This window comes from Nycticebus coucang, chromosome 17 (genome assembly GCF_027406575.1).
Source record: "Nycticebus coucang isolate mNycCou1 chromosome 17, mNycCou1.pri, whole genome shotgun sequence".
In the NCBI taxonomy this organism is placed as follows: Eukaryota; Metazoa; Chordata; class Mammalia; order Primates; family Lorisidae; genus Nycticebus; species Nycticebus coucang.
The window spans coordinates 46,177,846-46,190,256 of NC_069796.1; the positions used below are offsets into that span (position 1 = coordinate 46,177,846).

At 39.0% G+C, this 12,411-nt stretch overlaps 1 protein-coding gene and 1 non-coding gene across 4 annotated transcripts in view; both read right to left on the reverse strand.

Annotated features, from left to right (window-relative positions):
* PPP2R2B (protein phosphatase 2 regulatory subunit Bbeta) overlaps window positions 1–11,417 on the reverse strand; it is a 527,754-nt gene extending 516,337 nt beyond the window's left edge. For 2 of the 3 annotated variants that reach the window (XM_053566003.1, XM_053566001.1), the window contains exons 1-2: window positions 11,146–11,186; window positions 10,950–11,027 (exon numbers count right to left, since the gene is read on the reverse strand). Coding sequence is in view for 1 of the 3 variants with exons in the window: in XM_053565996.1 (XP_053421971.1) it covers window positions 10,950–11,027; window positions 11,146–11,155 (88 nt within the window). In the remaining 2 variants the exon portion in view is untranslated. Of the gene's footprint in view, window positions 1–10,949; window positions 11,028–11,145 lie in introns of all 3 variants that reach the window. The other variant, XM_053565996.1, reaches the window with a different exon arrangement.
* LOC128569474 (U6 spliceosomal RNA) lies at window positions 4,187–4,293 on the reverse strand. Its single transcript, XR_008375409.1, has one exon. It is a non-coding gene; the product is annotated as a U6 spliceosomal RNA (small nuclear RNA).
* Window positions 11,418–12,411: the final 994 nt, after the last annotated feature.

The window sequence follows — 12,411 nt, forward strand, 5'->3', positions numbered from 1 at the left end:
GGATTTACCTTGTGTTGCCTTATGTCCAGAGCTCTGCATTTTTAAGACAGTCAACTACGCCTTAAACTCATAGTCAGCCCCTCTAGAACACAACACCCCTCATCTCAAAGCCAACACTCCATACTGGGGAGTGGAAGATGCTCTGTAGAAAAATTGCTGGTACGGGATTCAAAATTTTGCTTTTTGGTTTCTATGAGATATGGTAAAATTCGCAATTTATGTCTATCTGCCTTAATCTCCTCATCTCTATGAAAAATTATCTACTATATAGAATAAACATACTATCTCTTTTGTCTATAACACAGGATTATAAGACCTATGCTAGTTATTCCCTATTGATTATAAGAAATAAATGACCCATATATGTTAAAAGAAACATGCTTTGTATTTGTAATGGATTGGTGGTTGTTTTTTTTTTTGGCCAGGGCTGGGTTTGAACCCACAACCTCCGGCATATGGGGCCGGCGCCCTACCCCTCTGAGCCACAGGCACCACCCTGTAATGGATTGTTTTGATGAGCTCTTTTATTCTCTTAAAAATATTCATTACTGTCATATTAATGGTAATACTGATTTTTTGTTGTTGACATTTATTAGTTACTGAAGGCTATATTCATTCAATAAATATACATTAAGCCCCAACTCAGTGCCAGATTATTTTCCAGAAAGATTCTATCATAGTAGTTAAGAAAACCAACTCTAAGTTCAGATGGGTATGTGGCTGGGGTAAGTGGTTAAGACTTTTAAGCCTCAATTTCCTCCATGGTAAAATGGGCTTCAGCTGGTATGTGTCTCATATCTTGTGGTGGCAAAGAAGAATCATTATAGAGGGTGCCAAAAAATGTATATACATTTTCAGAAAGGGAAAAAACTGCATTATTTATTTATTATTATTATTTTTTTGAGGCAGAGTCTAACTATGTCACCCTCGGTAGAGTGCCGTGGTGTCTCAGCTCACAGTAACCTCAAACTGTTGGGCTTAAGCGATTCTCTTGTCTCCACCTCCCAACTAGCTGGGACTACAGGTGCCCACCACAATGCCTGGCTATTTTTATTGCAGTTGTCAAGGTTATTTAGCTGGCCCTGGCTGGGTTTGAACCCACCAGCCTCGACATATGTGGCTGGCACTGTAACCATTGTGCTACGGACGCCGAGCCTGTATTAAATTTGTGATTCTTAATATATACTACTAATAAAAGATGAATACCAGTCATGTTGAGCACTGCTTGAAACTGCAAAAGTCAAACATGACTTGACTATTACAAATTTAATATCTTTTTTTCCTTTCTTAAAATGTGGATACATTTTTTTTTGGCACTGTCTGTATATTGAAAACAATTATTACAGAGTCTGGCCTAGTGAAGCCTGATTAAATAGAATTATCATTATCATTATTCCACCCCAGCCAGATATTGTACAGGAGTTTCAAAGATCTTATTAACAAAACTCTCATGCTCTCAAGATAGCCCAGAGAAACTGAGTAATTAGCTCAAACGAATAGCTGAACCATGAATAACATGCAAGTCCCTCTGCCTAAAAGCACAGGGACTTTTTAGTCCTGTGGCTAATTCCCATTCCCTCTTTAGGTCTCAGATTGGCTGCCAGTGACTCTAGCAAGCCTTCCCTGCTTTATTCTCTATCCCACTGTGGGCTGAGTGACTTATTCTTTTTCTAGCACTTTCCATACTCACATTGGATTATAACTGAGATCCACATGTTGATGTTGTCAGGAGAGAGTAACGTGCTTAGGGGGTGGGGAGAAGCAGAGTCTTGTCCATGACTTTGGTGGCATCGCCCAGCTGAGCACACAGCACATACTAAGTACTCCATGAATATTCATTGATTAAACGCATTTAAAATTATTGCCATTAGAGAAGGGTACAATGAACAGCCATGGAGCTTTTTCTATTTCTCAGCTTGGAAATATTTAATTACTTAATGCTTACAAAGAGAACAGGGTGTTTGCCCTCGGTGGTGTGTGATGAACCTGCTTCCCTTCCTCCACAGAGAGCCTGCTTCTCATCAGCTCGCCTGCGGAGTACAGCAAGCCTCTCACATCAAGACACCCTTCACCACAGCTGAGGAAAAAATGCTTTCATCTAGCAGCAACTTGTTCATAATCAGACCAATTTTGCTTCTAGCAGATTGGAGCCCCATACAAAGTAAAGTTGCCTAGGAAATCCCTCTGTAGTCTAGTGGAGGCAGAGAGGAGATTCCCACTACCTTCTGATACACAGAGGGGAGGTTTTCACTCCCTTCAGTGCCTAAGGCAGAAAAACAGGCTGCACAGTATTTTGTATTTATTGGCATTCTGGTTTACTTTAAATGCACTCAAAATACGTTCAGATCTTCTGTCCGCTCTGCTCTCACATAGCCCTTTGGTGTAAGGAAAGAAAGAGTAGAATTTTTCAATATGTCTCTCGGATCAATCTATGTTAGAATTTTGGGGGATGCCTGTACAATTTCCAAGTCTTTTTTTTTTTAGATCTTAATATTTATCTTCAGTTCCATTTCTATCTCTTGAGGTACAATCACATACAAGGAAATGCACCAAGTCGTCTGGCTGCATCCCAGACCTACTGAATCAGAATTTCTAAGAGGTAGGACCTAGGAATATGCATTTCAACTCTTCCCAGGTGATTCACTTGCACAAGAAGGTTTGAAGATCATTTAATGACCTGCCCAAGGTCACTAACTGGGTAGCTGAACCAAGTTTAAAGTGAGGGATAACCTGACTTCAAATTGGTGTCTGATTAATTACGCCCTGGAGTTGTTGGTTGAATGCTGCTGTCCAAAAGGAGGTTTCTTCTCCTTACAACGGGAATTCTTTTTTTTTGCAGTTTTGGCCGGGGCCAGGCTTGAACCCCCCCACCCCCCCTCAGTATATGGGGCCGGTACCCTACTTCTTGAGCCACAGGTGCCGCCCTACAATGGGAATTCTTATCATGGCCAGCACTTCACCCTGGATCTAGGAGTTGGAGGTGCAAGGCAAGTAGGACTCTGTTTTAAGTCATTTAGCTCAAGATCTTCAGGGTGAAGTCACAATCATTCTGTGGCAATTTTGTTGCATAGACATCTAACAAAGGTTGTCAATCACTGTCATTTTTTATAAAATGAGGAGAAGGCCACAGGTCTTTATGCTGTTTTCAGTTAAACCCCATCAGCATTTTTCTTTTTCGGGGAGAGCAAAGAGTTACAGTCACTGAAGGGAAGCTGAAAAATAATTTCTACAAACCCGAAATTCCTTAAATATCTATGCAAAGACGAGGCATTCTGGTGCATGTTATAGGTAGTAGATGGCTCTTTGCTAGAATTCCCGCCCAGACAGTGGCTTTTGCTTTAGGAATGCATCTCACATCAACAGCCAAATTGATGTGTTTCTCTCATTAGCAAATGAAATCGATAGAATGCTCGTCTTTCCCTCTACATGAGTGATCTTTTCAGAGGGACGAGAGGGAAAAATTGTTATGCTCATGTGGCAAAACAGAATAAATACCACAATCATTTCCTGAGAATAAGATGAAATGAACTATGTTGACAGACATCAAAGGACTTCAGGATAAAGAACAAACAAATGACCCTAGAATTGTAGTATCAGAAAGAAAATAGTTACTTGCTATAGCTAGGATGAAAACAAGACCTCACCACATAATTCTGACCTTTTCCCATTTCTACAGAATCGGACACCAAATCTTAAAAAATTGTCTGACGTCCAGTGATGCCAATTGCCAGCACTGAAAGTGCTCCAAATGATGAAATAGTGTAAAACTTCATGAGATAAAATCATATATTATAGGAAATACTCATGCTGGGAAAATCAAATATAAGAATTGTATGTGGCAAATCAGAACCTTTCAATGGGTGCCTTCCCAGACTAAACCAAGGAAACGATGCTTAGACGGTATCCTTACCACAGCGCAATGGGGACAGTTTTGGGCCATCAGCGGTTGGTTGCTGACTGCATGCCAACGTGGTCTGCCTGCGCTATGTGATCCCATCCAGTTCACTGATGCCAGATTCCACCTATGTGCTGAGGACTCCCCAGTTTCTACCTCCATCTCAGACTTTCTCTCTGAGATACATATACAACTCACACACACACACACACACTCATATATACAACTTCCTTCTTAGCATTTATACCTGGATATCTTTTTTTATTTCGTAATCAACTACTTTATGTGAAGAAAAATGTGGAATGCTTCACGAATTTGCGTGTCATCCTTGTGCAGGGGCCATGCTAATCTTCTCTGTATCGTTCCAATTTTGGTATATGTGCTGCCGAAGCAAGCACTATACCTGGATATCTTATAGCCACTTCACAGTTCATATGCTCAAAATGAAGCTCATGATTTTTCTCTCCAAATAATTTTCTTTTCCAGGTCTCCCAGCACCAGTGTCTGGGGTCCAGCAAACACCCAATTGTTTAGGCCAAAACCTGAAAACTATCTCAGTTCTTTATCTTCTCCCCTGAAATCCAGTCCATTACCTCCAAAATATGTCCAGAGCCTGTTATCTCTTCACCCATACCGTCTCCATTCCAATAAAGCTATACTGTCTCTCATCAGACTCCCCGTAAGAACTTATTTTAACAGAATGCGTTTACTCCTAAACTCTTTCACTGGCAAGGAGTTGCACTGTTCTCAAAATAAAATCCAGACTATGTAAAGTGACCTAAAATGCCCTGTCTGATCTAGCCCTTTCCTACCTCTCTCCTCCTCTCAGGCCACACAGTTTTTTCTTATGGACTCTGGCCACAGGGGGCCCTTCTATGAGCTTTGTAGACATCATCTTTTTCTGGGTGTTGGCTGTATGTGTGCTCATTTTATCACTCCCTATGATGGCCAAGGCATCATTTTTTAAATGCTGTTACCTTTCCACTTCCTCAGAAAGTCCTTCTCTCATGCCCCATATACTGAAGTGACCTTCTCTGGTAACTCTCTCATGCCACTGTTCATCAAACCCTCAAAAATCTTTTTTTTTTTTTTTGAGACAGAGTCTATGCCACCCTCAGTAGAGTGCCATCACGTCACAGCTCACAGCAACCTCAAACTCTTAGGCTTAACCAATTCTCTTGCCTCAGCCTCCCAAGTAGCTGGCTCTACAGGTGCCTGCCACAACGCTTGGCTACTTTTTGTTGCAGTTGTCATTGTTGTTTTGCTAATTCGGGCCGGGTTTGAACCTCCCACCCTCAGTGTATATGGCTGGCACTGTAACCACTGCACTACAGGCACCCAGCTAAAACCTCAACAATCTTTGTTTCTCCTTTTTATTCATTGTCTGACTCTCCCATTACAAAATATGTTTTTTTTATTTATACATTCTATGTCTTCTTTGGCAGGTGTAGTGCCCACACTGAGGCACCTTGATAAACACCTACTGAATATTTGAGTGAGTGAATTCATGAATGAATTAGAGAATTCCTCCTTTACCAATAAACTGATTTCATCACATTATCTGAAATGAGCTGAAATGACTTCATGACTTCAATTATGTCTGAATAATAACCACAGCAATAACTTTTTCAGGCCTCTGCAATATCAACTGCCATCATGTGGCACTAGGTAGAGGGTATCATTCACTGCCACTCAAACACCTCACATCCCGGGTCTCCCGTCTAGTGCCTAGTGCCTTGAATTTAGTGTTTCACTTTATTCTGCAAGTACTCTATGCCCCAGCAAAATGGATTTCTTCCTCTTTCTGAGTTTAGATACCCCAGGACTCTTGCACACTCTGTTTCTCCACTTCAACTTCCCTCCTTTTCATGTCTCCTAATTTCTGCCTCTTGAAATGCTCTGAGGCACTTGAGTAGAGAAGTATCTCTTAAGCAAATACTGCAAAGCCAATTTTTAAATGCCTCAAATTAGAGAGTTTGGGAAATAGTTGCTGTTAAACCTTTCTATTGGATTTGTAAGTCATTAGCATCTCTCTAAAGGGAAATGAATTCCTTAAATTTAAAAAAATCTTAAAATATGCCTCCATGAACCTTAATCAAGGAATTCTATTTTGAGAATGTATTCCAATATTATCACAGTAACTAGTCATAATTATTGAACATTTTTGGTATGCTATGTTGTTTAAAACATCTATTTATATTATTGTAATAGTTATTCGAGGTAGGTTTTACTATCTCAATTTAACAAATCGAAAAAGAGAATCATGAAAAATTTGAGGTAACTTGCTTCATTTCAATAAGTAGTAAAACCAAATTTGAACCAGGCATTTTAACTGTGAAACATTTGCTCTTAATCACTCTGTCATACAACTTTTCCTAGATAAATGCAAAGATTTCACTATTATTTGTTTATAACAATGTTGTAAATATTAAAAATATGGATACATAAATTAAGTTATACTTTTATAATATGAATAATGATCACAACATATGTCAAGTAAAAAACATAAGTTTATAAAATAGAATTTCCATTTTGACTACATTTTTGTTAAAAAAAAAAAAGTGTTGATTTTGTTTGGTATAAACTAGCCAGTCCCTTGTACAATATTAGACACATAGTACTTGTTAGTTGACTAACTGGGTTAATAAATACATATGCATAATCAAAAGGTTAGAAAAATGAGCCACAAACTTTTAACAGCATTTATTTATTTATTTATTTTATTTTTTTTGGTAGAGACAGAGTCTTACTTTATGGCCCTCGGTAGAGCTCACAGCAACCTCCAACTCCTGGGCTTAAGCGATTCTCTTGCCTCAGCCTCCCGAGTAGCTGGGACTACAGGCGCCCGCCACAACGCCCGGCTATTTTTTGTTTGCAGTTCAGCCGGAGCCGGGTTTTAACCCGCCACCCTCGGTATATGGGGCCGGCGCCTTACCGACTGAGCCACAGGTGCCGCCCCATTAACAGTATTTATTGATCAGTAAGTTGTGAGACCATGATGACATCTATTTTCTAATATTTTAGTTATATTTAACATTTTCTGTGCTGAGAATATATCATGTTAGTAATCCCACAAGAGAAGAATAAATGTTAAATTTTAAAAAATTATTTAGGGTCTATTTTAAATACCTTCTTCCCATAAGTCTCTCTTTGCCTTTGTATGAAATCTGTACCTCTTTTTCATTCAAAGCTCTTTTTTCTTTAGCTCATCTTGCCTTGTATTATATTTATTGATACCATGTTTTATTCTTCTGTACCAAACTCTGTTTCCTCTTCAGTGGTGTATTTCCTTAGAGCTTGGACTGTGTTTGATTTATCTTTACAATTCTTTCACTTTCTGGGATAGTACCCTAGATACAGCAAGCACTCACTAACTGCTTATTGCTGTACTCATAATATCATTAAAGTCCTACTAAGTTGAAATGTGATTCAAACTGAAAGCAGGTTATAAGCTGATACCCAAAATGTATATAAATAAATTAACAGTAACAGTGGCATGCTGAGGCATATTGGAAACTGAAGAAAAAAGAAAAACCAGTAACACTGATTCTGTTTTTATTTAAAATTTCGATGTTTTGTTCATCATGGATACTTCACATTAATTTTGATTTTTAAAAATATTGTAAGAAGATATTTATCTTATTTTTGTCACTTTACCTTCTCAGTCTTGTTTCTATAATACTATAATAGCAAGAAATGCAATTTGATCATCTTATAATTAAATAGATGTATGTTTCTGTGTGTGTGTATAATGATATATATATTTTTTCATTCAGCCCTTACAGCTATCATAATGAGTATCTATATTTTTAGCCCTATTTTGCAGGTGAGGAAACTGAAGCACAGGGATACTAAGTAATTTGACCAAAGTCACCAGCTAGAAAGTGGTTAAAATATATATATAGAAAAAGCTACTAGCAAGAATAAGTAAATTAGAAGAGAAAGGTGAATAACTTTTATCGACTTTGATCAGAGTAGAAAAACAACTTGGGTAGATTAGACCTCTTTTTTTTTTTTTTAACTTAAGTTTTAACCAGTAGCAAGTGAAAGTCATTTGTTAATCACTCAATATATTCAACTGCCATGGAGGCAGTATTAGGGTAGGGGAAAGGCATCTAAGATATGTTGGCCAGGGACCTCTGTGTCAATGGCTGTTAGTATCCAACCCAATTCTTGTCTTTCAAAGCTTCTGTCTTTATTCGCCATTCTGAAGTGCATTTTCCAGACAAAATACAAATGGATTGTCACTTTGATCATGAGTCTTTGATCCAATTAACAGTTGGTACAAACAGGCCACCTTTTTATTATGCACAGTAAACATGTAAACCCGTCCATTTGCCAGCATCCATGATGATCATCTCTGAGGCAATGTGTGAAAAAAACGAAGGTTCCTGGACCTCATTCCAAACTGCTAAGTCAGAACCTCTGTTGTTAAAACAACTCTTAAATAATCAGAGACTTTGGAGTCCCAAAGACTAGGGCTGAAAATTTAGCTCACCCTTTTATAAGCTGAGGAGCCTTTGGCAAAATACTTAATACTTTTTGTTTGTTTAACTTCAATGTCCTCATAGGAGAGGTGGGAATAATAATACCTACCTCTCTAAGGTTTTGGTGAATAGTAAGTTAGGATGAGGATCTAATGATAATGATATTTATAAGAGCTTATAAATGTTGAATATTTACAAAGTATCAAATCAAGCTCTGTGGCCAATGCTGGACCTGCATTATCTTGTTAATTTAAGTGCATAGTAAGTTCACAACTGATAAGAGCCATAGTTAAACACTCAGATCCTTGAATTGGTAGGGAGAGAGTCACAATAATTTAAGTCTAAAATTTAAGACTAATGGATAACCTGGAACAAGCCATCTAGCCTGGTGGCCAGTCAACTTCATCAGAATTATCTGGGTGAGCTCATTAAAATACACTAGATCACCATGGTCCTTGAAACTCTAACTCAGTAGCTTTTAGGGACCTGGGAGTCTCCATTGTTTAAAAATCACAAATGATTTTGAACCACAGTCAAGATTTAAAACAAATGATTAACATGGCCTTCAGTTTTGCTAAGAGCTGTGAGGTTATGGACTAGGTCATTCCCTCCCAGTTGTTTTTTTTTTCTTTTAATCTATAATGCCTAGCACAGTACTTCCATATAAAAAAACACGCACAAATATTGTTTAGATGGCATAAAATGGGGTTAATAATTCCTCTTCTGTCTTCACAGGGACTTTAGAAGGATCTTTTGCAAAGCCCCATTTGACAATACATCTGAAAAATAGTAGATGCTATAAAAAGAATAGTTTTAGATTCAGTAATCCCACTACTGGGTATATATCCAGAGGAAATGAAATCAGTATGTTGAAGAGATAGCTGCACTCTTAAGTTTGTTACAGCACTATCAACAATAGTCAAATTATGGAATCAACCTCAGGGTCCATCCACAGATGAGGGGATAAAGAAAACATGGTGTGTGTGTATGTGTAATAGAATATTATCCAGCCATAAAAAGAATGAATTCCTGTTATTTATGGCAATATGGATGAACCTGAAGGACATTATATAAGAGAAATAAGCCAGGCACAGAACAATAAATATCACATGTTTTCACTCATACTAGGAAACCAAAATAATTAATCTCATGGAAGTGGAAGATAGAATGGTAGTTACCAGAGGCTGGGGAGCGTGGGGGTAGGGGATGCAAAGAGATATTGGTTAACTGATTCAAAATTGCTGTTGATGGGAGGAATAAGTTCTAGTGCTCTACTGCATGGTACGGAGACTATGGTTAACAATGTGGTGCATACGTAATACAGTTAGAAGAGAGGATTTTGAATGTTCTCACTACCAAAAAAATGCTAAGTGTAAGAAGTGATGGATACACCATATGCCTTGATTTGATAATTATTCAATGTATACATGTATTAAGACACCACACTGTACTCTATAAATATGTGTAATTTATAGGTGTCAATTTTAAAAAGTATAACTTTATAGATTTATTAATTAATTTGTTTTATTGTGTTTTTTCCTTGCTCTTTAACCATAGATAATCTGGACTTGGGGTACCCATCATTAACTTGCGTCTCTAAAAACGAATTATAGCAAGATTGTGAATAAACTACCTTCTTCTAATTACTCAGATTAAGTCATTCTCAAATTATTTTTTACTCAGAATTAAAATGTTACAGAATGATCCAAAGTCCACATGCATTTATGCATGTCAGTTTCCATTATAAAGTTCAACCCTGTCAACTGTTCACTTCCTTATTCATTAAAATTCATTTTAGACCTGTGTTTTACCGCAGCTGGAATCTATACCTACCATCAATGAAGTAAAATCTGTTTTAGGCACTCCTTACTGGCATTCAGCTAGAAGAGCTAAACAATGATTTAAAGCACCCAGAAGTGCTAGTCCAGGGCCTTCTGACTGCCTATCAGCTGTTTTGAAATGGATACAAGCTGAGGGAGAGTCATGAAGGTCTCTGAGCCCAGGCTTATAAAAGCACAGAATTAGAAACAAAGTCTTCAGGAGGAAGAAAACTAATGCATTATCCCAGGTAAAGGGCCCTGGAATAGGGAAATCTCCTGAGAACCAGAAAGGCAATTGTAGGATGAAATTAGGACTCAATATTCCCATAAGTCACGTGACTAGACTTGAATTCTTCAGCCCCCCTGCATGCTTCACGTACAGCCAGGGATCCTCAGCACAGAATGGAAGGAAGAAATTCATGGCTGTCAGTCTGGAAATGTTGGACTCAGAATTCTCCAGAGCTGACAGACCAGGTGAAACAGACTTGCCCAGTTTTGCCTCTGTCTGCAAACCTATTTCACTGAAAGTTCACTTCTATGCTGCCTCATTGATGGGAATAAAATATACTTCACCAGAAAACAGGGTAGAAAGAAATGATTAAATCCATTTCTAGCTTAGAATGCTATTGTTAGATGGATGGGGACTTAAACATTTGTGGAAGCAAAAGATGAAAGTTTTCAAATCTGAAACCAGCGCAACCCACCCCTAAGGAGGCAAAGGAAAGTGCAGGGGGAGCGTTCTCCTACCTTCTGTGGTTCCAATCTCGATGGTGCCTTTCACCTGGCTGAAGCACCACAGTGTGTCCTGGGCGAGCATTCCAACTCCTGAAAGCAACACAGGAGACACTTTAGGTTAGGTAAGAGCTCCCACTGGTTCTTTAAAGGCCAACAAGAAAAGAAATATATAGTGCAATCTATGCATTTTAAAAGGAGCCTTGCATACCAGGTATCATCTCGTCGGAGACCCTAATGAGTCCTGGGAGAATGGTGGTTCTGCAAGTGCCACGTCCTGCTGTGAATCACTGTTCTGTCTCCTCTGTCTGACCATGCCAGGGCCAGTCTGAACTGGAGCAATTGGAGTTCGTCCCTTCTCAGGCCCTGGCAGCATCCTGCAGCAGTTACGAAGGGCCTGCAATCGCCCCTGTGTGACTGGCCCTTTTCATGGGAATACTAATGCTTTCGATTGTTTTCCTTCTGTGATGGTGGGGAAGAGAAAGAGGCAGTTCGTTAGAGGGGTTTGAGGAAAAGAAAGGCGACTTTTTTTTTTTTTTTAAGCTGGGTTTTGCAGCTTGCATGGTTGAGCGGCTAGTAAGGGGTCACACACCCAGAGAACTTCCATCTCTCTTGTTCACTTCTTGACTGCTTGCCAAAGTCAGAGCCAACAGCCCAGCAGGCAGGGGAGAGCAAGAAACAAGGCGCAAAGGGGGGCAGGGGCAGCTCCCGGAGGGCTGGGCAGTCAGCTGCTGACAAATGCGGCCTGTTTGTTTTAGGGGGATTTCTGGTTCAGATTTAATTAGACATTTGATGGAGCTAAATTTTCTGGGATATATGTGTCCACTGTTAATACACACACTAATGCATATTCTATTAACAATATATCTGGTAGTATATGTATTCAAATTAAAGGGTACTTCTCAGAGCACTGCTGGATAACAGTGAGGCCAGTTTCCTTCCCAAGATCAAGAACGTTCCCTTCCATTCTACTAGGTTTATAATTAAGGGGAATGTCACATAGTTAAATTTTGGGAGAGAGTATGAATTTAAGAATGATTAAATTCGGGCTGAGCTTGCGGCTCAAGAAGTAGGACGCTGGTCCCATATGCCAGAGGTGGCGGGTTCAAACCCAGCCCCGGCCAATAACCAAAAAAGAAAAAAAAAAAAAAAGAATGATTAAATTCACTAGAAAAAAATAATGAATATCAAAACCAAATTGATCCCTTTAAAACACACAGGGAACTGAATAGTCATTTTCATCGTCAGTGACAGATTTTTATTGAATTCCTATAGAAAAACCATCACTCACTCGACCATGCCAGAGGAGGGCTGATTCTCCTGTGGTTTTCTCACTGTTGTTGACAGTACATTCGATGGAAGCAGCACAGGGTCATCCCTGAAAAAATGTGCTTGGAAATTAGACAAGGTTTACAGCTTGGCTCTGACTTGGAACAAGTTCCTACACAGATGAGCCTGTTTTCCCCTCTTTAAGGTG